The sequence below is a fragment of the Mesoplodon mirus genome, assembly GCF_964341445.2.
Source record: "Mesoplodon mirus genome assembly, chromosome: 11".
Lineage (NCBI taxonomy): Eukaryota > Metazoa > Chordata > Mammalia > Artiodactyla > Ziphiidae > Mesoplodon > Mesoplodon mirus.
This window is the reverse complement of record NC_138987.1, coordinates 3,727,214-3,751,291: the sequence shown is the minus strand read 5'-3', so window position 1 is coordinate 3,751,291 and position 24,078 is coordinate 3,727,214. Positions and strand designations below refer to the sequence as shown.

The 24,078-nt window shown below is 43.9% G+C and overlaps 1 protein-coding gene across 1 annotated transcript in view; it reads left to right on the top strand.

Annotated features, from left to right (window-relative positions):
• Positions 1-18,161, top strand: part of BBS10 (Bardet-Biedl syndrome 10) — a 43,580-nt gene extending 25,419 nt beyond the window's left edge. Inside the window, exon 4 of the mRNA XM_082635345.1 lies at positions 17,904-18,161. Within this exon, the coding sequence (XP_082491471.1) occupies positions 17,904-17,994 (91 nt within the window). The 3' untranslated portion in view covers positions 17,995-18,161. The remainder of the gene's footprint in view (positions 1-17,903) is intronic.
• The last annotated feature ends 5,917 nt before the right edge of the window (positions 18,162-24,078 follow it).

The following is a 24,078-nucleotide window of genomic DNA, read 5'->3' as shown; positions in this document are numbered from 1 at the left end:
ACGTTCTTCATTTCCTAAATGAGAAACCTGGGGCTTATTGAGGTTAAGTATTTGCCCAAGGTCACGGAGCAAGTCAGTGGGAAGTCAGGGTTCAGATCTGGGGATTTTGACTTTAAAGCTCATGGTGTGTAGCCAACTTGTTCTTCTTGCAAAATATTAATGATAAGGACAGATATTTCCTTCCCCTAAATCTTTATTTTTTTCATCAGTAACTGAGTTCATAGGGCAGATCTGTCTTATTTTTATAGGAAAAAAGGAGCTCTGAAGAACTGAAAAGTTCCCTCAGTGGCCCTCAATGTCCTTGTCAACTGTAGCTTGTACCCCTGCTTGCATGTGACTTCAGCCCCTCACTGTTCTCCCACTCCTCTTGGTAAAATCCAAGTTGTCCAGACAATGGCTGCTAATTAGTCAGAATAGTTCCTCCCTTTCCTGAGAACCATCTTTGAACAAATATTCTTGAAAATAGCTGAACTTCAGCTGACCCTGCCTGCTGAAGCCCAGTGAAAAATTCCACCCTCCTTCCCAAGTTAGAACGCTCCTTCTCCTGCCGGCAGTTTTGAAAAAAGACTTATGTTAATGGCACTCTTGTTTTTTTCCACAAAGGGTTTGAATAAGGGATGCTAGGATGCTAGCAGCCTGTCCACAACTTGTGGAGAAGCCAGCCTAAGAGTGAAATTAACATAGGAACCGGTAGAGACATAAGTTCTGGGAGAAGAGAGAAAGAGAGTGGTGGAGGCAGAGAAAGAGAGATATCCAGTGGTGTTCAGTTTTCCATCCTATTTCTCTGAGGCCAGCACAACATCTGTTATTACCATTGTTTTTCTTATATAAGTGAATTAAGCATGTAGGGTCAAAAAACCAAACCAAAAAAAAAAAAAAGAAGAAGGATAATCACAGCAGTCCTCAAATTTAGCTGTGCAAACATATGATTTTATAACTATACTGAAATAAACTCAAATCTAGAGCCTCTGTGTCCAGGAATGAGGGTAAACATTATTTTTCCCTTTTTATTAGCTCGTTCACCTAGTCTCTTCTGGGTACATGCTCAGTCAGAAACTCAGGGTTCTCCCCTCACCCCTTGCCAGCCCCACTTTTGGAGATGAACTCAGTTGCTAGAGAATCAGGGTGCCAAAAGATAATTTTCAAAAATTATGACTCTCATACAAATATAAAATATGTGTTAAAGATTTTATTTCACTCATTATTTTAATGAGGAAACCAGTGAGAAGCAAAATCTGGTTCAAAGGAAAATCTAAAGGAAAAGCACGTATATAGGCAATCAGGAACACTGAATTGAATTTGCTGATAGATACAAAACTGACATCTTCCATAGAGTGGAAATTGATGCACCTTCATTGGATAAAGTTCACTGGTATTTCTAAAAATTGAATTATTTGCATCACCATCAGCCTTTCACAGTTTAACTTCAATTTCTACAGACTTGCAAAATAGGGTCAATAAAGGACACAGATCCCTGTAGAATCAGATAATCCTGAAACGGTCCTTTCTCCAGAGATTTTTACCGAGAATTCTGTGTGAATAGAATTCAGACTATTCTGATCTGCCACACAGGATCTAGAGACTGGTTTAAATAGAAGTGAGATTTGAATAACTGAACTTGAGAAACTTCCTGCCAAATATGACCTATAAATTGCAGCCAAACTAAAACTATTCTATTTTCATACAGTCCCCCAACCCAATTCATGGACATTGTGACAACACAATATCCATCTAAATTTTTAGTTTTTACCCTTAATTTTAATTAGGGCAGTTTATCTCACACATTAGGAAACCCTACCACAAGCCTTTGGCATCCCCACCTTGAGATGCATATGCAGATGGAGTGCTATCTCAGAAACTAGGGTTTCTGTAAGAGGAGGAAATAGGTTTAAGATTTCAAAATCGGATAAAACAGACCATCTGAGTATGGACTTGTAGCCCCAATTAGGAAAGCTTGAAAATCATGATGAAAAAACTTAAAAACCAGCACCCTTGTTATCTGGCCTCCACTTGCCTCTTGGACACATTGTACTTCATTTGGATATTTCATCCTGGCTTTTTGCATCGGAGACAAGATGCACACTTTTGGTTTGGTAAGTGTGTTATCTGGCCTCCACTTGCCTCTTGGACACGTTGTACTTCATTTAGATATTTCATCCTGGCTTTTTGCATCGGAGACAAGATGCACACTTTTGGTTTGGTAAGTGTGTTATCTGGCCTCCACTTGCCTCTTGGACACGTTGTACTTCATTTGGATATTTCATCCTGGCTTTTTGCATCGGAGACAAGATGCACACTTTTGGTTTGGTAAGTGATCAAGAAATACAAACACTCATGGTCTGGTGGGATCGCTTCTCAGAGCTAATAGTAGATTTACTTACTCCTCACTGGGAAAAAAATATGGTCAAATAAGGCAAATTGAACACCTCACAAGCAAGTGGAATGTCAGCCTCCTGGATATCTTCCCCCCTTTTTAATTGTGAGAGGGATGGAGACAAGAGCTGAGAGTCAGTGATTGCAAAGGCAAAGACAAAGGAAGGTTCATTTCAGGCCCAGATAATGGAGCACCAGATAAAATTCTGATCAAGGGTCTGAAGACCGAGAGAAGTCATACAGATCTGCCCCATGTTTTTCTTTCATCTTGGTCTGAAGTGGCCCTCTACAGTTTAAATACCAAAGTTGGTATTGTACCCACTAGGACACTCTCTAGTTCATATACTAGGTTCATTCTCTCATTCATCTCTTCATTCACGTATATACTAAGCATATGCCAATTGTCATCTTGGTGTTCCTAAGTCCTCTAGTCTATGTATTTAGTTGCTTTCGTATTTACTGTTTAAACAAAAATGGCTTGAGTACCTATCCAACATACTATGGAGAGTTCAGTGCCTTTCCCAAGATTTCTGCAAACCCCAAGGGGCTTGACTGCTGTGCTTGCTTCTTGCTCAGATTTCCTAGTCCTGCTGAACTGTCAGTCCACCTCACATTCCACTTCCTATGGTTCTTGACCTTTCTCCATCCATTGGCACCTTACAAGGGAAAAAGTCACACATTTTTCTTTGATTTCCTCACTGATACAACAAGTTCTTGTGTAGCAAACATTTACAGAAGTTTGAAATAACTTTTGAAATAGTTTTACAATGCTGGACAGTACAGCAAAACATTTAAAATGAACCATGACTCTTCTTAAAACCCTTTGGACAAAAATAGATGAAGTAAATGTGGGAAAAAGTTGATAAAGTCTAAAACTAGATGGATCCATGGGTTAATTTTTCCATTTTTGCTATTTTTTATCTGTTATAAAGTTTTCATAACAAGAGTTTAAAAAAATACACTGGTCCTGGGGCCATGGAAGATATTTTGCTGTCTGTGTCACTTAGGGTAAAGGCAGAGCTGCCATATCATTCTCCAAAGTACAGAGGCTAATGCTGTAGACATTTATTTCACTCTCCTATAACAGCTGACTCCTCACAGTCACACAGCGTTCCGAGCTCTTGTTTCATCTTGTTTCCCTGCCTTCCCCTAGGGCCTTGTCCTTGACTGTGCAGTCAAAGCTGGGCTGTAGGCAAGTCTGTGTTACCATTCACAGATAGGACAGAGTAGAAATGCAGGGCAGTCCCATTCTTTCTAAACAAGTGAACAAAAGCTGCGTATGTCACTTCTGCTCTCATTCCATAGTCAGAGGACCACACCTAGCCACAAGGGTGACTAGGAAACACAGCTTCTAGCCAGGCAGTCATATGCACAACTAAACTCTGTTCCTCCGGAAGAAGAGAAGATGGCTTTTGGCAGACACCTAGCAGACTCCCCAACACCATCTGCCTCCTGCAGGATCCCTGGCCTCCCTCCATGGGATGCGGCTTCTGTGTTCCCTCATCCCTCTCTCATTCCCAGCTTTCCAACCTCTGTGTTCTACCTGTTTGTTGTGGCTGAATTGTGTCCCCCACCAAAATTCATATGTTGAAGTCCTAACCCTGAGTAATCAATATATATTAAAAAAATCTGCACATATTTAATGTATATAATTTGATGGGTTTGAACATAAGCCAATATGCATGAAAGCATCACCACGATCCAGGTAATAAACATATCCATCACCTCTCACAGTTTCCTCCTGTCTCTTTCCTTTTGTATGTGTGTGTAGAACACTTAATCTGAGATCTACCCCCTCAGCAAATTTTTCAGTGTGCATTACAGTATTGGTAGCTACCAGCACTGTGTTGTACAGCAGATCTCTGGAATTTATTCATCTTGCATGACTGAAACTTTATACCCATTGAGCAACAACTCCCCATTTCCTCCTCCCCCCAACCCCTGGTACCATTCTACTCTCTGCTTCTATGAGCTTGGGATCATAATGAGATATCACTTCACACCTATTAGGATGGATATTATCAGAAACACAAAAGACAACAAGTGTTGATGAGGATGTGGAGAAGTTGAAACCCTTGTATGTTGTTGGTGGGAATGTAAAATGGTGCAGCTGTTATGGAAAACAGTATGGAGCCTCCTCAAAAAAATTAAAAGTAGAACTACCATATGATCCAGCAGTCTCACTTCTGAGTACGTATCCAAAAGAATTAGCATCTGAATCTGAAAGAGATATCTGCACTCCCATGTTTATTGCAACATTATTCACAATATCCGAAATATAGAAGCAATCTAAATGTCTATTGATCGATGAATAGATAAAGAAAATATAGTGTACGCGTACAATGGAATATTATTCAGCCTTTAAAAAGAAGGAAATTCTGGGAATTCCCGGGTGATCCAATGGTTAGGACTCTGTGCTTTCACTGCCGAGGGCCCAGGTTCAATCCCTGGTCGGGGAACTAAGATCCCACAAGCCACGAGGTGCAGCCAAAAAAGTTTTTTAGATAAATAAATAAAAAGAAGGAAATTCTACCACATGCAATGACCAAATCCAGGTTCATATGGATGAAACTGGAGGACCTCATGTAAGTGAAATAAGCCAGTCACAGAAGGCGATAGGGTCTTTAAAGAGGTAATTAAGTTAAAATGAGGTCATTAAAGTGGGCCCTAACCCAATATGACTAGTGTCCTTATAAGAAGAGGAGATTAGGACACAAACACAAAGGAAGGACCATGTGATGACAGAGGGAGAAAATGGCCATCTACAAGCCAAAGAGAGGCTTCAGAAGAAACCAACCCTGCTAACATCTTGATCTTGAACTCCTAGCCTTCAGAACTGTGAGAAATTTAATTTCTGTTGTTTAAGGCACTGGGTCTCTTTTACTTTGTTATGACAGCCCTAGGAAACTAATACTCTGGTCCTTTTAACGTAAACAGTTTTATTCTCCACTTCACTGCTCTGAACCCACGCAAGCCTCCCTTGGTAAATCCTTAACCTCATTAAGGCTCTCTGCTAAACAAAAGGCCATTCTCTCAGTATATCTGCCCGTTAGTAGCACAGAATACCCATAGAAGCTGGGGCATTAGCCTTTCCTTGAACAAGATCAAACTCTTTGGCACATCAGTCTCCTTAAGTTGGAAGGGGGCAATATACAAGTCTATTCTTCCCTGATAAGAAATATGCTACCTCATAAGAAGCTGGAGGCATCTACAGCCAGATTTTCTTTTGTTTGCTTGAAGCAGCCGGTCACCCCTTCCCACTTCATTCACATGCATTCATTCACCTCGTCTTAAGAGCCTCTGGGGTGCAGGCCACTGTGTGCAGACCAGCTCCAGCCCTCATGGGGCTTATTTCCTAGTGGAGAGACAGACATTAAAAGAGTAAACCGACCAATAAAATATAACTTGCTCAGGGATGCATGTTGGATGTGAGAGGGAAAAAGGGATTCACGATGATTTCAAGGTTTGACCTGAGCAACTAAAAGGATGGACTTGCCATTTATGGACCTGAATAGGGATGTGGGTCTCCGTGCATTCTTCTGTGTGGAATTCAGTGCTCCCTACCGGGGGTCCTCATCTCTATTAGGAATTACTACTGACAGGTGCTGGGCAGAAGAGAAGGGAACTAACATTTGTTGAGGCTTTAATATTTACCAGTCACTCTATCTGGTGCTTTATTATACATTATCTCATTTCTTCTCTACCAAAAAACCTACTAATTTGTATTTTTCTATTTAAAAAAATTGGGGGTGGGAGGTAAAGCAAATTGAGACCAAGTGGGATTAAGAAATGCTCCCCAGGTCCACCAAGTTGAAAGTAGCAGAGCCTCTCCAAACTTAGGAAGTCTGTTTGGCTGTCAGGTATATGTATATTTATCCTATTTTTGAGAAAAGTCCATGGGACAGAAAGCTTGAAAGGTGCTGGGAAAGACAAAGGGGCCCAGAGGTAAAAAGATCATTGGGGAAAATGGGAGAAAGTCTCAAGTAAAACAAAAAATTCTTTAAAACCAGTTCTTCTCAGGTCCACTCTCTGGACTGAGCCACGTTCTTTGCCCAGCTCTGCATTGCAGGTTTCTGTGCCTTCATTGCCATGGCCCACCCCTCCCCCTCCCCCTCCCCCCTCCCTCCCGCAAATCATTCTGAGATATCCACGGAGGGAAGTCCCAGCTATGGAGACAGGCAACCTTGCTACGAAGGCACCATTAACTCTTCATCTCTAAACCCTTCTACACTCCTAACGTCTCTACCTAATGGTAAATTCAGTTTTCAGGTTAAACTCAAGTTCAGAACTTGTCAATTGTAAATTACCTCTCTCCTACTATTTCCCGGTCCTACCACGGCGTTATGATTTTCCTATCAGCTGGGCTTGACGCTTAGAAATCTTCTGTCTCACGCCCATGCAGGTCTACGAGCTACCTCCTCAATATCTTACACAGCCCTTCCTATAATTGAAGGTTCCTACCGTCTGCTGTGCCACGGGCCTTCATGACCTCCCGCTTGGGTTTCAGCAATAACCTCCTGTTTCCCATCCCACCTCGATCACTTTCTCCTGCTACCGCCCCATATCTCTCTGCCAGATTGATTTTTTTCTAAAGCTCAGCTCTGAAACTGTCAGTGTTTCCCTGTTGCTGCCAAAATAAATACAAATCCTCAGATTCCCATTCAAGCCCCACCCAATTCCGTTTCTCCTCCCTGATCTCCCTATGTAGCATCTTCTATGGATAACTGCAGTAAAGTGCTTTGCCTCTATCGTCATTTGAATCCTACATATCATCCAAGGCTTATTTCAAATCTTATCTGCTCCATAAAGTAACTTGCTGGTGACCCCTTCCTTGAGGGATCTTTTCTCAGCCTCTTACCATATACCTCTCTTGTGGCATTTATCTAGATAGTTACAGGTTGGGTTTTTTTTTTTTTTCTCATGTAGTGGATATGAATTTACAACTCCAAATACTGATGATCAATAAATGGCAATTCAAAGATCATATTATATCGGACTCCAAGTCCCAATACCTCCAGGTCAGCAGAGAATTCAGTCTTCCCTAGGTATGAATGAGAATTTATGAAGCTCACATGGTATCCCACTGAACTCATCATTTGGTTTCATTATCCAAGTCTTCACTATTCCTTGAGTGGAGCCTGCTGGCTGGGACGTACCCTCTTTCCATGGTCTACTCTTCTCCTCGAAGCTCTGTCCTCCCATTTATGGTGCTGCTGGAGGAGCGGCAGTCTCCTGCTACCCACGGCTCCAGCTGAAGTCTATTTCCTTTCCACTTGAGGGATATTCTTCCCCTCTCTTGACCCTCAAAGACCCTCCTTTTGTTCTGCCTCTCCTTAATGGATACCGAATATCTTCACAAGTCATACCACCTTTTGCAAAAGACAGAAGGACAGATTGCCTTCCTGTATTTCTGCTTTACTGCCCTGAAACTCAAACCTCCCTGAGGCAAAGGAGCACTCCTCTTAGCCTGGGGGAGGCTGCAAAGTCACGGAGGGCAAACGCAAGTTCTTATCTCAATCAGGAATCCAGCCGCACTTGTCCAAGTTTTCTGGTAACAGCAGTAGTCTTACTCATGTTTCTATCCTTTATAGCCTGTGCACATTGCAAAGGTATCTGGCTTAATAAATAGGACTCAAGAAAATTCCATCAGGAAATGTCCATTGTTTGTTTGTCTTGTGTTTCCTCTCTTACTACCATCAAACATCCTATTGGTTCTCCTTTCTCTGCCTTTGGACAATATCTCAGGCAGATCCCTTAGCTTTACCTGTCACTTCCAAGTGTTAGGACACTATTATTTCAGTAATTAGGAAATCCAGATCAATCTAATGTCAAACTTCTGCTCTCTGGGAGAGCAGTGGGAGAGCTCTGGGAGAGCTTCCCTGGTGGCACAGTGGTTAAGAATCCTCCTGCCAGTGCAGGGGAAACGGGTTCGAGCCCTGTTCCAGGAGGATTCCACATGCCACAGAGCAACTAAGCCCATGCACCACAATTACTGAGCCTGTGCTCTAGAGCCCGTGCTCTGCAACGAGAGGCCACTGCAATGAGAAGTCCGTGCACCGTGATGAAGAGTAGCCCCTTCTCGCGCCAACTAGAGAAAGCCCATGAGCAGCAATGAAGACCCAACACAGCCAAAAATAGATAAATAAATTTATTTTTAAAAAACCAAACTTCTGCTCTCTTCCTCTAGTTCAAAGCTTCTTCCCTTTCCCCTGCCCATGCCCAGCCTATGCGCAGAACCCTGTATTTCGTGAGGGGACTGTGGTCTGTCCTTGCTTCATGTCCTCCCCAGGATGCTACTGACTCTTCCACATCTGGAGCAAAGGGTGGAGGGAAAGAAGGATGATAGGACAAGGGGCGAAATACTCTTTCTCCAGTGCTGTTTGAGGACCTCTCTGGGCTGTTGAGTGCCTTTTCTCTCGTGGAAAAAAAGCCCAAATGCTGGCTCGGTTTTCTTGTGAGGACCGTCTGTCAGCTCTTTGAAGGACACTCCCCATGCCCACGTCCGTCATTCCACTCTGCCCTGTCCTCTGCTGCGTGTCATGCACCCTTTGGGTAGTTCCCCCTCAGCTCTTCTGCTCAGCGGCTTTTCCTAGTGTCCACTTGGCCATCTAGAAAACACCATTCAGTCTTCCCTCACTTGTCCCCCTCCCCCTTGCTCCCACTGACACCTAGAAGATCAGGCCACTCTCCTTGCCCCGCCGTCAGAGGCCAACAGGGGCCACCTCTGTCTTCATCAGGCACACACCCAAACTCCTGTGGTCACATATAGGTTCTTGGCTCTGGTAGGAGAACTGGGGCACCTCATTGAGCATCTAGCTGGGGACTAGGTGAGCTGTCCCTTTCCCTTTGTGGCAGACACCACACTCTTGGCTCTGAGAGGTTCTCTGACTGCTTCCTTCACCTGACTGGAGGTAGAGGAATATGCCAGAGCCCATTCTCCTGACAAATCTATTCAAAGAAAGCCTCTTTCCTCCAACAAATCCCTAGCCTTCTCTTAGACAAGCCGGAGGTGGGTGTTAGGCTAAGGGCCACAAAATCACATTTGGTCACTCATAACAAATCCTGAATAGCTGTGTCCAATGTCGCTGTTTTTAGAACTTGTAGTACTCCTTAGCTATCGGTCTCCGCTTTGGATTTCAGCTGCAATTCTGAGGCAACAGAAATACCTGAGGAATTAAATAACCTTCAGACCCGTTCATCTCTTTGGGTATATAAATGCAAAATAGTAATTAAAGAAAATGACTTGACAAAAAAGGAAATGGCTTCATCCTTATAAACACATTCTGAGCACCAGTTGCATTAGGCAGGTTGTCTGTCTCCCGTCCCCTTAGGATTGGAAAGGGGCCATTTGGGTGTCCTGCAGCTCGTGAATAGCCTTTCTTTATCATTATGGTAGACCTTTTCTCCATCATTTTAACTTACTACATGGAAAATGTTGGTATAAGTAATTACATTTCAACTGCTTGGGGAACTATTAATGTTTTTTAAAAGTTGCAGTTCTTGCACAAAAATTAAGCTGCTGCTTATATTCAAGTACTGGTCTACTGGTTTCTGCCTTTTTGAACCTAGAAAAATGACCATCACATTCACTGATTTCCTACCCCTCCATGGAAAGGAATAGTAATACAGTGTTCTAGAAAAACTGTTTGCATGAGAGCAAATAGTCTTCAGATTCAGGCAGAGCCTTCCTTACCATCCAAGCAGCTTGTAGGCTTGGGGAGCCCATAAAAGGAGAGGTCAGAGGGATGGGTGGACAGTTAGGGTAGGACCCAGAGACAGGCCCTGAAGGGGCCTGGAATTTCACCTTGTGACCTGGAGGAAGTGCTTGTGTTTGCATTTGTAACTTGTTTTTCTTTTAATCATTAAAAAAGAATCTGAACTTTGTCTGTGTTTCCTGGAACGTGACCTATGGACCATCTATATCAGAATCAGCTTGGAGAGCATGTTTAAGTGCAGATGCCTGGATCCCACATAAGACTACAAATCAGGACCACAGCCTTGGGACCCTAGAATTTACATTTTCAATAAGCCACCTACCTCTCAAGTTTGAGACTCCCTGTAGGCTCTACTGTCCTCATTGGCACAGACACTCCAAAGAGGTGTCAGGCTCAGGGCTATTCATCGTCTTGAAGCAGAACCACCAAAGCCCCCAGTTTCAACTTCCTCTCCATCCTGACAACCTGTCTTCCCAAAATACAGGTGTGCTTTGTCCCCTACTAGTCCCTGATTCTTTTTCTCTTCATTTTCTTTTGTCTTCTACTTTGCCATTCTTATTCATTGAGATCATAGTTTTATTCAGTTAACCAGAGTCTTTAAGTTTCCATTTTTAGGGAAATTTTGCAGTTTGTCTCTCATGTCTCTCATGTCTCTCTCGAAATGAGTTACACTCTGACCAAGGTTAACCTAAGATATACTACACATCTGCAAAATTTAAGAATACTTTTGGCCCCAAACTTGAGATACAGTTTCCAAGTCCTACAGCATCTTCTGGGAAGTATGATCCCTTTATTTCAGTGATTCCTTCCCCACTAGTTAGATAGACTTTGCTCTGCCTGCCTTGTTTCTTGGAAATAACATGATCATGGAAGAGCAGAACTAATGGGTAAGCTACCCCAAGTGTGTGTGTGTGTGTGTGTGGGTCCCTGTCCATATAAAAAATTGGAGCCTTCCCAAACAGCTTGTTGGCATCATTCTGACGGACCAATCTCTTGTGATCCCGTGAAAGAAGCATTTGCTCACCAAGCTGGCATTGAAGCCTAGTGAGAGCATTCCAGGATGTCCCCACAGACCTGAGTCCAGGCTCACTGCCCAGATGGCATTATACTTCAGCCTTCACCAGCTGAAACCCTGCAGGGCAAAGGAACCCAGAGCCCCGAGACCGGGTGTGGTCCTCACTCTAATGTTATGGCCTGCTGCTTCTATTCGAATGCTAGATACTATAGAAATTATGTCTCTTCCCTTCTTCCTTCTTTCCTTTCTTTCTGTTTCTGTCTTCACCTCTCACACATAGTTTCTGTTGTTCTCATGCAAGATGCCTCACGCAGTTGCAAGCTCACTCACTCTTCTCCTTCTCACACACCCTCACATTTGCTTTTATGCTAGGTTTCATGAAGACAGGAGAGTGGTGGGAAAACGTGACAGAATAAAAAAGGTATGAGCTAATAAATGTAGTCAACTGGGGAAACAACAAGGCCTGTTCGTTCAGATTCCACTTAGTGTCTTAGAGATAAGGATGTTCCTTTCCTCTGGGTTTAGGGAGGTCACCTCTCATGTAGAGTTTTATGTCCTGCTTCAAGGAAAGGTCAAAAATCTTTCTTGCACATGCCATATCTCAAACTCCTTCAGTTTAAAAATAGATGATATGTCAAGGTGTTATAGGTTGAACCCTGTCGCAAGGGAGGAGGGAGTTTGTGTAGGGTCCTTACTTAGGCTGTGAAAGGTAATTAGAGCTTCCTGGATATGGAATTATATAGAATTTGAGGCGGGGGCAATTGTATAAGAAACAGGGCACCTAAATGGAGGCAGTTGTTCCATCAGGAAATGTAGACGCTGATGCAGGAACGCTGCCGGCAGCAGTGCATGGGAGTCGCAGCAGTGGGGACATTGCCAAACGTACGGAGTGCGCTGGAGGACAAGATCATTCCAGTTTTCTATAGAAGCCCCCAGATTGGGGTATGCAAATTACAAAGCTATGGAAAGAAGGATTTGAGTTCTCTTTTTCCCGGCTGAAAATTTCTTGTTTCAACGCTGATGACATAGTTCATCAGCTAGATCATTCCATAGAACAGCCGAAACCATCTGGACACAATCGGTATTCCCAAACCTGCACTCTTGGAGCACGAACAGTATTCATGAGTCTTCTAATTGGCCGACCCTGCCTAAGGTGCAAATGCATATGAAATTATTAGCCATGGAAAAGCATAGGTTACAGAGAATGTTTCCTTCTGAAGGGAATCGCTGATGGCACATCAATTTCTGATATCAGAGGCATGGAAATATGTCTGCCATAGAGTCGCAGAATTTTTGAGTTAGTAGATTGAGGTCATTAGTTTTCACCTCTCAGTCAGTGAAGTATTTTCTAGAGCATGTCAATAATAATAACCACTAAATAATAAGGAGGTGATGGTACCTCATCTTTATGGGGCCCTTACTCTTAATTTACACTCTCTTATTTAATCCTCATATCATATCAGCAAGCTAGGTGGTATTTGCATCCCTCATTTCACCGAGAAGGAAACTGAAGCTGTTAAGTAAAGCAGTTTATCTCCAAGTCAATACCGTGAGTGAGTGGGAGAGCCAGGGTTGATATTAAAATATTTAACCACAGGTGTGGCCAAGGCATGAGCCAATGAGAACAGACAGTGGTCCCTGGAGGTCCCCTACTGGGCCAGGAATTAACTCTTTAAGTAATTGGACCTGGGGGAGTGGGGCTGGGGGAATGTTTCTGGGACACCCAGGTTTGCTGGGAGTGAGGATGGAGCGCACTTGGGTACTTAGGGAAGGAGTTATTTACCAGCCTTTTCACTTACTCTAAATGTCTTGGGAGATTACCTAGGATGGAGGAACAGTGCTGGCAAGAAATCTCATTCCATTCTTTGTTTATATCTGCTAGAGTAGTGCTTCTTAATTTTTTTTTTTTTTTTTGAGTCTGAGGGTCTGAGATCCTTCTAAGAATCTAACAAAAGGAACAGACTATCTTTCTAGAAAACACACATTGGTACGTGCACACATGCATGAAACACACATGAAACATAATTTTGAATTCAAAGAGCCCTAGAATTAAGAATCAACCTTCCACATGGGTGCACCCTTATATACTGACCCTCTTTTTGCCATTTTGCCACTCTTCCCAGCCCTGGCCTGGGTGGAACAGCCTCAGGTCTATGTGACATAACAGCTAAGGAAGGCAGGAGCAAAGGAGGAATGACAGGAAATCTGTTCTTCCTATCTCAAGTTGAATAACTGAGCACAGTTTTCCATAGAAATATGTTTCTATCTGTTGATCACTTTCTAGATTATCGTTAGGTCCATATTGCTGGTATCTTGTGAGTTAACAGGTTGTGAGCTTGCATGGGGACAGAACCACTCATCTTCTTTTTCTGGGAAAATGTGTTTAATCTGTTCCAACCAAACAACCTCTGAATGAAGCTTTGGAACTTCTAAGTTGGGTTCTTAGTAAGTTGGGGACAGACTGTGCTCCATTTGTGAAAGAGGAGAAAATATTGTATTAGCCGTGTAACTGGACTGCAAGCCCAAAGACTTAAAAGGATGCACGTTACGGAAAGTACTATTTTTAATTTAAAAAATTGAAATATATACCGTGTGACGTTAGGACTCTGTGTTTTTAAACCCCTTCATGTCCTCTGTGACCTAATGCATCACCGTGGCGTTGGTAAGTGTAGGGAAGGCTGTGCTTTTTCCAGCTGGTAAGAATTTTTACGTAGACATAGATTTTTTCTTAAAAAATCTTTTTGCAAGGCTGAATAACCAGCTATTTTAATGATCTAAACCACCTAAAATTTCAGTACTTTGGATTTGATTTTGATGCATAGTGTTCTATAGAAAGCACAAGCAAAAATGTATAATTCATGAATGATGTGGTGCATTCATGATTTATTTACAGCCCAGAACTCCTGGTAACTCAGAGAACATCAAACACCCTACACCCTGGCCTGCCATTTAAAGCAGGACCTAGGAAAAAGACAAGACAGAACACAGGAGATGTACTGTTAACTTTATATAAGACAATGAGTAAAACACCTAAATATTTGCCAAGAAATACATTGAACAATGATAGAAATAAAACATGGCTTTGAGAAAACTAGAAGTATCAGGAGATTGACTATTGGTGCCATGAGAGGAGTTGTATGTGCTACTATTTGTCACAGGCTTCTCTGTCTGCTTTTTCCTAATTAATTCTTCATCATATCTTGTGATTTTTTTCAGTCTTCCTCAGTATCCCTATTTCCTAATAAAATTTTAACTATGAAAAAACCCTAAAATCCTTAGGACGGTTAGGAGAGGGACATAATTTTGTCAGTTTTCCAGCACAGTCACTAGTTCGTTGTTTCGTGAAACATTCTGTTACATAGCACAGGTCCCTGTCACCCCTTACCAGCGCTGGCATCATCCTTAGCCCGCAGATTCTCAGCTGGGAGGCTATTTCAGGCATGACTCCTCACTGGGTGGTGCGTTACATTAATCTGGAGTCACCCGGTTGATGATCAAACAAAGAGTTGTGGGGGTGGCTAGGTGGGAGTAAGGATGACAAAGTGTCCTTTTTTGGTAAAATTATATTTTCCTCTCCACAAAAAAGCGACTGTCTCTATTAAACTGGTAAAATGGTTAATAAAAAATAAAAGATAAATTTAAAATCCTCCATGAGTTTTCATAAAATGCAACTCCATGTGCACTGGAGACCTCAAGGCTGAAGGACATTCTCCACCTGGCCCCAGGCCCAGGGGACAGTGTATGTCCCCTGAGCTGGGGCAGGGATCAGATGGGAGGCCTAGCTACCCAGGCCTGGACTGACCCTTTCGTCACAGTTAAGGCGAATTCTCAGTGGTGGACAAGCTTTTGGTGAAACGTGAGTGGTTATGAGGGTTCATTTTCCTAGGGGTCATCAGGTTCTGCCTTCTCCAGAAACCCCCACCCCACCCTGTTACAGCACCTTTGTCTTTATGAACGATAAAACCCCAACTTTGACAAATCCCTGTTCCAGGGGGCGTTGTGGGGTTGGAATCCTCACCATGGATTGCCTCCTTCCTCCTTTTGTACGGGTGGGATAGATGGAAATAATCACTCTCCCTGGGAGAGGTACTTTGGCAGGTGGTCCTTAGCATGGATTTTACCTTTTTCTTCTCTTCAGATATAACTAATTCTTGTGGGAGTTTGTCTTAGCTCAGGCTGCTATAAAAGTTGCCATAGATTGAGTGGCTTATAAACAACAGACATTTATTTCTCACAGTTCTGAAGGCTGGGAAGTCCAAGATGAAGGTGCCAGCAGATTCAGTGTCTCATGAGGGCAACTCCTCCTGCCTTGCAGGTGGTTGTGTTCATATTGTGTCCTCACATGGCAGAAAGAGGGATCATCTCTCTTGTGTCTCTTCTTGTAAGGGCACTAATCCCATTCCTGAGGGCTCCACCCACATGACCTAATACCTCCCAAAGGCCCCACCTCCAATTACTACCGCACTGAGGATCAGGGCGTCAACATATGGACAGGGGAGGGGGCGGGGGGGATGCAAACATTCAATCCATATCAGAGTTTATTCCTAAGTAAAAAACAAACAAAAGAAAAGAATAAAACAGGAACTTTGAAGAGCATAAGACACGCAGTGGGTTAAGGCCACGGGGAGGATGGGGGTCCTGGCTCCCCGTTGCAATTTGACCACCCTACACATTCACCTTCAAACCTTCTGCGTTGTTAGCTGTGGTTGCCCCAGGGACCTAATAATTTGAAGGCTTTGCAGGAGGCATATTAGCCCATCTGGGCAAGCAGAGTAGCATTTAGGGTGACGTGTGAGGCAAGACTCCTTTTTCATGTCCAAGTTTGCTATTTCCAAGCCTGTTGTTAGAGCACGATATGTGTGATGTCCACTACAGCAGGTACCAGGCTGAAGGCCTCTCAAGAGGATCATAAATGAAGACAGACTAGCTCCATTAAGTGTGTTGTAAAATAAATTGTTCTTCTCCTACTTTTCCTCCCTTGGGTTTTTGAGTTAGTCTGTGTGATACAATTAGCATCTGTCTTACTTTCTCCTTTAGGACAAAGAATAAAGTCAGTTGCTTTAGAAGAAAGTATAAACATCTTGTCAAACAAAGAGGAAAATTGGGCTCTTTGGAATGCACAGGCCACGATTAAATAGGAAAAGGGGAAGCAGACCCCAAGTCGTAGAAGCAAGGGTTACAGAATAGAATAAACTTTTCAGTGGGGAAATCTTGGACTCTGTATGGACACTGTCCCATAAACTTCTCCCACAAGCCACACATACCACTGATCTAAATCCAACGGGCAACCTAGATTATGATGCTTCTAGGGAGACTGAATCTATAGACACAACATTAACAAATGACCTATGAACAGGCAAAATCCTGTGGACCATCCTTGCTGTGAGGAAGTCCATCTGAAACAGCAGTATCAGCAGGGATGGGGTCTCTGAGATCAACTGCCACTGCAAGGCTAGAAGTGGGCATGGGGATGGGAGACTTTCTAAGAAATCTGCTTTTGCTAAGATGGCGTCCTCATCTAAACCTCTCTAGAGCAAACTACCAGGATCAGAACTGGTCTCCTGCCATGACCTGTAGTGACCAGTAGGCAGCTCACCTAAAATGGGATTGAGCCTAGAGCATGTCAGCCTCTGAGGTAACCCAGAGTGTGGGCCAGAGGAAGACAGCTGATCAGGCTGTTTATTTCAAAATTCTCAAATTGTCTAGTCTGCATGATAAGTACGGTACAGTGAACAAGGGGATTCAGCCGGAGCTGGAACTGATCAGACATGAGTTGCACACAATGGCATATAGGTCTTAAATGGGACACTAAGCCCTCCTGGCTCATAGCTGCTCTCTGGAGTGTTGTGTTAAGGAGGATCCTGAGCCTGAATCTGAGCCCAGCAGGAAAGAGGACCATGATCAGTGGCAATATCTACCATGGACCAGGATTGGGAGAATAACGGCCCTGTGCCATATACGTACCATCTCTGAACTACACACTGACAGTAATGCTCTGGGCCTAGAAAAGTAGGTTGGAATCTAGTCATGGAAAGCTTCAAATATCAGACTAAAGAGCCTGCCCTTTATTTTGTGGAATTTTGTGGTTCGTTTGGTCAGAGCAGTTGTTCTAGAAATATGGAATGTAAATATCTTTAGCAGGATCCATTCTCTCCACCTGGCAGCAAGCCTCCACAGCTCCCTGTCAACCTAAACATTCAGGCACATCTTACACTTAAATCACCTGAAGGTGTTTGAGTTTGCAGCCCTGTTGCAGGAATCAGAGAATCATTGATGGATTGTGAGCTGAAAAATGACATGCTCAGAACAGACTTTAGGAAGATTATTCTTGCAAAGATATAAAAGACGGATTGGAGGGAAGGAAAAAGTAGAAGTTGCAATACCAGTTAAGAAGTTCCTGGAACCCTTCACGTAGGTTACATAGACCTAAACTAGGACTATGGGAATAAAAAGAGTGAGCTAAGAGTTGTGCAGAAGTGATACCAAGGTGTAGATTGGGTGTGGTAGGTGGAAAGAAGAGAGACTTCAAAATAATGTCAAAGTTTAAACCTGAGGGCCTGGGTGAAGACTGGTGGTCCCATTACTAGATATAGGGAATTCAAATAGAGGAACAGCTTTAGGCTTGGATGTAGGAAGGAAGGAGATGAGTGGATGAATTGCAGAACCCAGTTATTTTTCTGATGATGCTACTGTTATATGGACTCACAACACAGCATTTTCCTGAGAAAACCTGTGAGTTAAACATGGTGTCTTGGGCTTCCCTGGTGGTACAGTGGTTAAGAATACGCCTGCCAATGCAGGGAACACGGGTTCGAGCCCTGGTCCGGGAAGATCCCACATGCTGTGAAGCAACTAAGCCCGTGCGCCACAACTACTGAGCCTGCGCTCTAGAGCCCGCGAGCCACAACTACTGAGCCCGTGTGTCACAACTACTGAAGCCCACGTGCCTAGAGCCCGAGCTCTGCAACAAGAGAAGCCACCACAATGAGAAGCCGGTGCACCGCAACGAAGAGTAACCCCCGCTCGCCCCAACTAGAGAAAGCTGCACGCAGCAACGAAGACCCAATCCAGCCAAAAATAAATAAATAAATTTATAAAAAACAAAACAAAAAAATATGGTGTCTTGTCCTATTTTTTCCAAGACTAATGGAGGGAGTCCAATTTGGACAGCTGGCTGGGATTAAAGGTTTAGCCAGTGGCCATGGAATAGAGCCAAATTAGCTGGGATAGAATCTGTGCCCTTGACCAGAAGAGCAAAGGACTAACTGGTAATCAGCTTCAGCCATTTCTGTCATACCATCTAATCAGGTATCGGCTTCCTGTCCTCAGCTTCTTGCCAGCTGGATGGTCGCCTTGCCTTGCCGCCTGGCACAGCTGTGGGTAGATGTCACACTGAACTGGTGTGACGCCTCACCTCTCTCGGTCAAGTATGGGATGGATGGGGTGAGCACGATAGGGAGTGGGAAAGTATGGCTAGGCCACCAACAAGTGTGGGTACAGTCTTGCTGGATGCCTAGGATTGCGCCTTACCTGCCCATTGGGTCCAGGAGTCCTGCTTCCTGATGCCAGGTGTGGGGCTTGCTGGTGACACTTGCTGCACACCCCCCACGCAACATCTTGTCGTCGGAACTTGATGCCAAGACCCGTTCTCACCTGTTGAGTCCCGGCTCAGTTATCAATTAATTTAGTGGCTTGGTATAACCTTTTTGTTGTTTTTCCATGCTTGTATAGATTGACTGGGGCTCAAGTGGATGTCTCACGGGACCTTCACTTGTCTGTGGATGGGGCTAGAATATCCAAGATGCTTCATTCACATGTCTGGTTCATTGGCAGGGACAGCTGGAAGCTGGACTCAGCTGGGCTACTGATGGCTGGGTCTCTTCAACTCACCATACAGTCTCCGGCCTCTCCATTTTTCATATGGCCTGCTCACGTGGTCTCTCCAGCAGGTAGCTGAACGTCTTACACGGTGCCCAGGGATTTCCAAAGCACAAAAGCAAAAGCTTCCATGCTTTCTGGTGACTTAAGCTCAGAACTGACACACTGTCACTTCTGCCTTGTTGTGTTAAACTGAATCATACAGCCAGCCTACGTTTAGGATGAGAAGGGACTACTTAAGGATGTGAATATTGGGAGGTGCAATTCACTGGGGGGGCAGGCATCTGGTGGCTTCACATCTGTCTCTGAATAAAATCCTCTAAGGAGCTCTGGGAACTGTACCCCACACCCTCTGACCTCAACTCATCCTCCCTCCCTCCCCCACTTCTCTCTAGCTACACTGGCCCCTTGCTTTCCTTCAGCCTGGGAGAGGTGGGGGGAAAGGAGACATCAGGGGGGAGGTGGTGAGAGCCTGAGTGGGTCTTGCCAGACATGTAGGAATCATTTAGGAGACAGTTAATGGTAAGGGAATCCCAAGAAAGGGTAGAACATTTAAGAGCACTGAGGCTTTTGAAAATTGCCAATTGTGTGATTAGAACATAGAGTAGCTATTGGGGTATTACAGAAGATGAGGCTAAGAGACAAATTATGAAGGAAATTATGCGTCAAGCCAAAAAATTTCAGTTTGGTTCCCTAGATATTGAAGGGTTGTAAGCAGGAAAAACTTGATTCGATTTGCAGTTTAGAAAGAGCACTCTTTGGCAGTTTGGAAGATGCAAAGCTCATGGGCCCATGAAAGAGGATTAACTGACGATTTAGAAAATGGGTGGAGTAGAGATACTCATAATTGTCTTCTATCCAATCAGTGGATGAAAGATTGTTTGTAATATCCAGGCCCCGTCTGTTCCTGTTGAGGTCCAGGAACTCTCTCTTCATGCTCTTTCTCGTTAAATATGCTGTTCCCAGCTAATTTATATCTTCCACTGCAAGAAAAAGGTAGCAACACAGTTATTACTCAAATGTCGTGGCTTTCGCAAGCTATTTCTGTAGAAACAATGTAGATCTTTTTGCTCCTGCAGTTCCCTAAGATCAGTTATTTCGCACTGGTTGTATCATTCCTCCTGCTGTGGCAGCGTCCATCATGCTGCCTGTCATACTGGCTTCCCGTGATCCTCTCGGAGGTTATTCTCTCAGGGATCAGTATCATTGATCATGATCACAAATGCAAGTCTTGTCCGGGGATGCAGGAAAATGTGAACAATAATTCATTGTCTGCTCATGTTAAATTTATTGTTCAGGATTTTATACCTTCAATGTAAAATAGCTCATATTCCAACCATGACGTCTTTTGAACTCTTTAGGCCATAATCACTGCATTCCTAGAATGTTATCTCTTTTTAACATTGAACACACTCTGAACTTCCACACCATCCCCTTCAGTGAGGATGGGAGAGGAGCCTGTGGATCTAATGGGAAGAGCACAGATCCATTTACTCAAGGAATGTCCATCCCTCATCTGGCAGGCCTTAAGACCTACCTGGGAGAACACGATGTCACCATATCAATCAGAGGAAAGAAAGGGCATTGATCAGAAGGCCTGCTGCTACTGCACAGCAATGATCTCAAAGGCCTTGGAGGAGACAGGTGTGGTCACTCCTGAGGACTCCCTGGTATGTGGTACGTCGCCTGCAAAAGGAGTGGGGTGACTGCCCTGGGTGCCAGCAGCAAAGGTTAGAGGTAAAGGATTTCTGCTACCACTGTCAATACCCTTGGGTGCTCGAGGCCAGAGATGGCACTGTAGTTGGAGCATGGACACTCAAGAGCCAATGCACAGGCCCGCAGATGCAGCTCAAGTCCAAAGATGAGCAGTGGACTATCAGTTGTCCAAAGCCCTGATTCTTTCTTATGTCTTTTGTGAGTGTCAGTAACCCCAAATCAGAATGTCAGCACTACTCTGACAACCCAATCTTAAGCTATCTTGTGAAATAAATACTGCATTGGCCAGTAGGAACCATCTGCTTGTCAGTCTGCACTCCTGGAACTGGGGCTTGGCCATGTGATCCCAGAAAAACCCCACAGGGGCAAGCTTCAGAGTTCCTTGGGACAACTGGTTGACCACTCATACCAGGTAGAGTTTCAGAGAGCACTCTGAAGAGGAGAAACAGGGACCAGGAACCATGCAGGCTAGGAAGTAACTTGCCTGGATGGCACTGCTGGACCCAGCTAGTCCCAGGCACTGAAGGGGACTTAGAAATGTTTTTTAAAATTTTATTTATTTATTTTTTGCTGTGTTGGGTCTTCGTTGCTGCACGTGGGCTCTCTCCAGCTGCAGGGAGCAGGGGCCACTCTTTGCTGCAGCGCATGGGCCTCTCGTTGTGGCGGCCTTTCTTGTTGTGGAGCACGGACTCTAGGCGTGCGGGCTTCAGTAGTTGTGGCACGCGGGCTCTAGAGCACAGGCTCAGTAGTTGTGGTGCACGGGCTTAGTTGCTCCGCGGCATGTGGGATCCTCCCAGACCAGGGCTCGAACCCATGTCCCCTGCATTGACAGGCGGACTCTCAACCACTGCACCACCAGGGAAGCCCTGGGACTTAGAAATTTTTGAGGAAAGCCCTCTAAAACATGAGGCCCACTTTGTGGCAAGGTGCCCTGCTTGCCCATGTCTAAGGGTGGTGCTCACAGTTTAAGGGCACTGGATTGAATTGCTAGGGATTCATTTGAGAGACTCTTAGAAGAAGCTAAGGGAAATGATCCATAATAATGATTTCCTAACTCTTCTCCCCCGTCCCCTTCTCTTGAATATATATATATATATATATATATATATATATATATATTTTTTTTTTTTTTTTTTTTTTTTTTTTCCCAAACAGCTCTTACAGGGAACAGCAGTATGTAAACAGATACAAGCCTACATCATGGTGGTTGAAGTGGGTCATAAGGGCTCAGAATCAGGGGTACTGAACTCAGGGCTGATGGCTGAGTTCAGTACCCCTACCCCGAGACACCTCTGTCTCTATGGAACACTAGGAAGACGATAGGCCTCCATGGAACACAGTTTGAAAACCACACATCTAAAGACTGTGCACACAGCCTGCTGGTGTAAGTCTGAATTGCTGCTCACTCTACTGTGAGTATTGTAGCCATCCACTAATATTTCCCACGTGCTGTTTTCTAATTGGCCTTGGAAGTTCGTTGAACTTAAAGCCACTTTAACTTTTTCAGTTTTCCTTTTTCCTCAGGAATTCAGTTCAAATCTTTGTTAAGTCTTATAGTTCTCCCCTGCTTCCAACTGCCCTACATAGGACTATAAGGAAATTTTAGGTAAGGGAGTTGTTGTTATTTATAGACAATTTATAATAACTCCTCCGAAAAGGAAATACCAAAAGAGTAAAATAATCTACCCAAATCCTTGCAGCCAAATGAATTGGAGTGAAACATGACAGTGAGTCTCCATACGTGTGCTTGGCTCTATGTGAAGGATGGTGTCCCTGCAATCTCATTTAAGGCCCACTTGGAAATGATTTCTTTTCACTGGAAAGTCATCCAGTTTTTTCTTCCAAAATCCCTTTATCAGATGGCTCCAGGAGAGTTTCACTGTTTTCTGGAGAAGAACAGTAAAGCTCTTGTGCCTTAAGCTGGAATGACTGGCAGCACAGGAGGCCGACCCTAGTGCCTTTGCACCACAGACAAAAGGGCTGCTTTGAAATTCCTGCCGACCAGTTGACAGTATTTTCATTATTTCTGGAAGCCTAACACTGGAAACCTTTTAAAGGGGCAGGACTTTGTGTCCCACACCCAGGGTAAGTTAACTGAAATAGTGCACATTCTACCTCTCCTGAAGCTTCCAGAGGCCAAAGGCTGACGACCTACAAAAGTGACGTCACTAAAGATGTAGAAATGAAACCCAAACGGGTTGTAGGGATATCAGATCAACCCTGACCGCTGAAGAAAATGTGGGACAACCGAGAGGAATCTCTCAGGGGCCTGCAAGCTGAAGCCTGGCTAGAAATTGGTCAGAGGGTTGCAGAGAGTAGGAACCAGAACAGGGGCAGGGTCTCTTCCACTGGTGGATGGAGTAAGTTAATGAAAGAGAAACTGCCTTTTGAACACTTTGCTCTTTGAGTGCTTGCAAAGCGAGCTCTGTTGTTTTAGTCCCACGTCTTACCGATCCTTGAAATGGCGCCACTATGGGAGAATTGCTCAGACTTGTCCTATTGTCCTCCTTCTCCCTCTACTGTCAACAGTGCCACCTGCAAGGTGCCTTCAAGTGGGGAAGGACACTTCATCAACCCACACATCTGAGCATCCATCAGGGCACAGTTCAGTGTCACCTCCTCTGAAGCCTCCTTGTTCCTTTTATTCAGAATTAAGCTATGCTACCACCATGAGCTTTAAATCTTAGCTTTACGCAGGATGCCTTGCACTTTATTATGTTGTGTATTTTAATGAAGTAATCCCTGTAGACACGAATCCTGTCTTATTTACACTCTGTTCTCTGTCAGCATCCACACCACACTTGTCTTTTCTGGATTTTCAGATCCTTGGATGTTAGTTGAGAATGCCACATGCTTGGTAGATGTAGAAACAAATAAACATCGGTTTATTGGCCATTGCGATGACACTTTTTGTGGAGTACCTCTCTATGTCTATTCCTCACTTTTCTATTGAGTCACCTGGCTTTTTCATATTGGTTTGTAGGGTTACACATTCTGGATAACAACGCTTTGTCAGCTGTGAGTATTGCAAATATCTTCTCCCACTCTGTGGCTTCTCTTTTCATTCTCTCAATGGTGTCTTTTGGTGAAAAGAAATTCCTAATTTTATATAGTCCAATTCATCATTTTATTTACAGCTACTGTGTCTCAAGAAATCTTTGCCTAGTCCCAAATCATAAGGGTAGTCTCCTAAATTTTCTTCTAGAAGCATTATTTTCCTTTTCATGTTAACTAGTCAGTCAATCGTGATCAACTTTTTCTAGACAGGTGTGTAAATATCTACAGCTCTCAAGGTCACCATCACTCAGCCTAGTTCTATCAATACTTACAAACGCATAATAATGCCCTGTGTAAGTTCTCAAATATCTACCTCTAATACCT